Source organism: Nicotiana sylvestris, chromosome 9 (genome assembly GCF_000393655.2).
Source record: "Nicotiana sylvestris chromosome 9, ASM39365v2, whole genome shotgun sequence".
Lineage (NCBI taxonomy): Eukaryota > Viridiplantae > Streptophyta > Magnoliopsida > Solanales > Solanaceae > Nicotiana > Nicotiana sylvestris.
Window position 1 is genome coordinate 9,796,127 of NC_091065.1, and position 1,840 is coordinate 9,797,966.

The 1,840-nt window shown below is 37.8% G+C and overlaps 1 protein-coding gene across 1 annotated transcript; it reads right to left on the bottom strand.

The window, feature by feature from the left end:
- Positions 1-233: 233 nt before the first annotated feature.
- LOC138877219 (uncharacterized) lies at positions 234-1,524 on the bottom strand. Its single transcript, XM_070156811.1, has 2 exons — positions 1,099-1,524; positions 234-338 (listed from the first exon to the last, which is right to left on the bottom strand). The coding sequence occupies exons 1-2, from the start codon at positions 1,522-1,524 to the stop codon at positions 234-236; spliced, it is 531 nt and encodes a 176-aa protein (XP_070012912.1).
- Positions 1,525-1,840: the final 316 nt, after the last annotated feature.

Consider the following 1,840-nt stretch of genomic DNA (forward strand, 5'->3'; position numbering starts at 1 on the left):
TTAACTATTTTTCCCTGCAAATCAATCTTGTCAGTGGTAAGATTAATCGCAAAACATTTGGTAGAGGTGAATTCTACCAGGTTACCATTGTCACGCAGTTGTGATACACTTACTAGGCTATATTTCAATACATCTATCAAGTAGACATTCTCAATGGAATGTGAGTCTGTCTTACCTACCTTTCCAACCCCAATTATCTCACCTTTCTTACCATTTCCAAAGCAGACATTACCTCATTTTAGGTCCTCAAAAGAAAGGAACTGGTTCATACTTCCAGTCATATGCTTTGAGCAGCCACTATCCATGTACCATATTTGGCTACTTCCCTTCACTTGGACCTGTAAAATGAAATTAGAGGTTAGTCTTAGGAACCAAAACTAGTTTGGGTCCCTTTCTATAGGAAAATAAGTGAATTAAATTCTTTTTAGCCTATCCAGGCAGCCTATTTTTCTCTTGAACAAAGATTTTGTTCTTTTGACTGGCCTTTTCTTTTGCATTATATTCACTTTTGTAATGACCAGTCTTGCCATAGTGTGTGCAAATTTTGTTCTCAGGAAGTGTGATGTACTTGCTTTTGGGATCCTACTTAAGTGCTGGGGGTCCCATAACCATGTCCTCTCTCATTGCTACTATGATGCTCTTGTATCCAGGATAGTGCATCAGAAGACTTATTTCATTTGCAGTTTCTATCTAGTTCATGTTTCACCTTGCCTAAATCTTCTTTTAGGACTCTTATCTACTCATATCTCTTGTACAACTCATCCATCATTTTTCCTAGATTTTATTCTAAGGTGAGGTGTGTGTGATCAACTTTCCTTGTGCCTGTTCCTAATTTCAGTTTTAAATTTTCAGATCTAATTTCTAAGACAATGGTGTCAAGTTCAAGAACCTAGTTCTTCAACTCAGTATTTTACTATCACTTTCACTAGTCCTGAGTTCCAGATTTTTGCACTTAGCTTTTAGGATCACACATTCCCTAGACAATTGTTCTTTCTCATTGTTTATGACCTTAGACTCATCAATGAAGTCTAGTAGTAATTCAGATAGCTTTTCTTTAGACAAAAATTTAATCTTGTCTTTGAGATAAATCACACTTACCTCTTGTTCATCATCTGATTCTCCAATGGCCATAAGTGTTTGTTCATCTCCAGCTTCATCTTCCGAATCCTCATTCGAGCTTTCTCCCCAAGCAGCAACCATAGCCTTTGTTGATCCTTTGTTCTTCTTGGGTTGAACCTGTTCCTTCTTCCTGTTTCTTCGTTCAGCCCTTTCTTTCTTCCATTCAATTTCCCACTGAGGACAATTCTTGATCATGTGGATAGTCTTACTACATTTGTGGCAACCTTCGCTAGTCTGTTTTTCAGGGGGCCTTGGTTTGTTGAAGGTTGCACCTCTTGAAGAACCCTTTCCTCTGATTAGGTACTTCTTGAAATCCCTTGTGATTATAGTCATTTCATCATCCTCTAAGTTTGCACCTTCAGCTATTCTAAGAGCCATACTTCTTTCCTTTTTGGGTGCATCCATCTTTATGGTTTGCCTTCTCAATCCATAGGCAGTGAAATTTCCAATCAGCTCATCCAACTTAAGAGTAGCAATGTTCTTTGATTACTAAATAGCAGTGATTTTACTTTCCCAAGTTACTGGCAAGACCCTTGACAAGATTTTCTCAACCTGGTCTTCTTCTAGGATAATTTATCCAAGAGACTTAAGTTCATTTGTTAGTGTTGTGAACCTTATGTGCATCTCTTGGATGATTTCACCTTCCTTCATGGTGAAATTCTCATATTGAGAATACAGTAGTGTTCCTCTTGATCTCTTTACTTGAGGAGTTCCTTCATGG

Bases quoted from the DNA above. Each gene is read 5' to 3' on its own strand.
- LOC138877219 (XM_070156811.1), bottom strand. From the start codon at position 1,524: ATGGATGCACCCAAAAAGGAAAGAAGTATGGCTCTTAGAATAGCTGAA. The intron at 339-1,098 runs GTAAGTGTGATT...TTCATTTTACAG, and splicing joins AATCAGATGATGAACAAGAG to GTCCAAGTGAAGGGAAGTAG.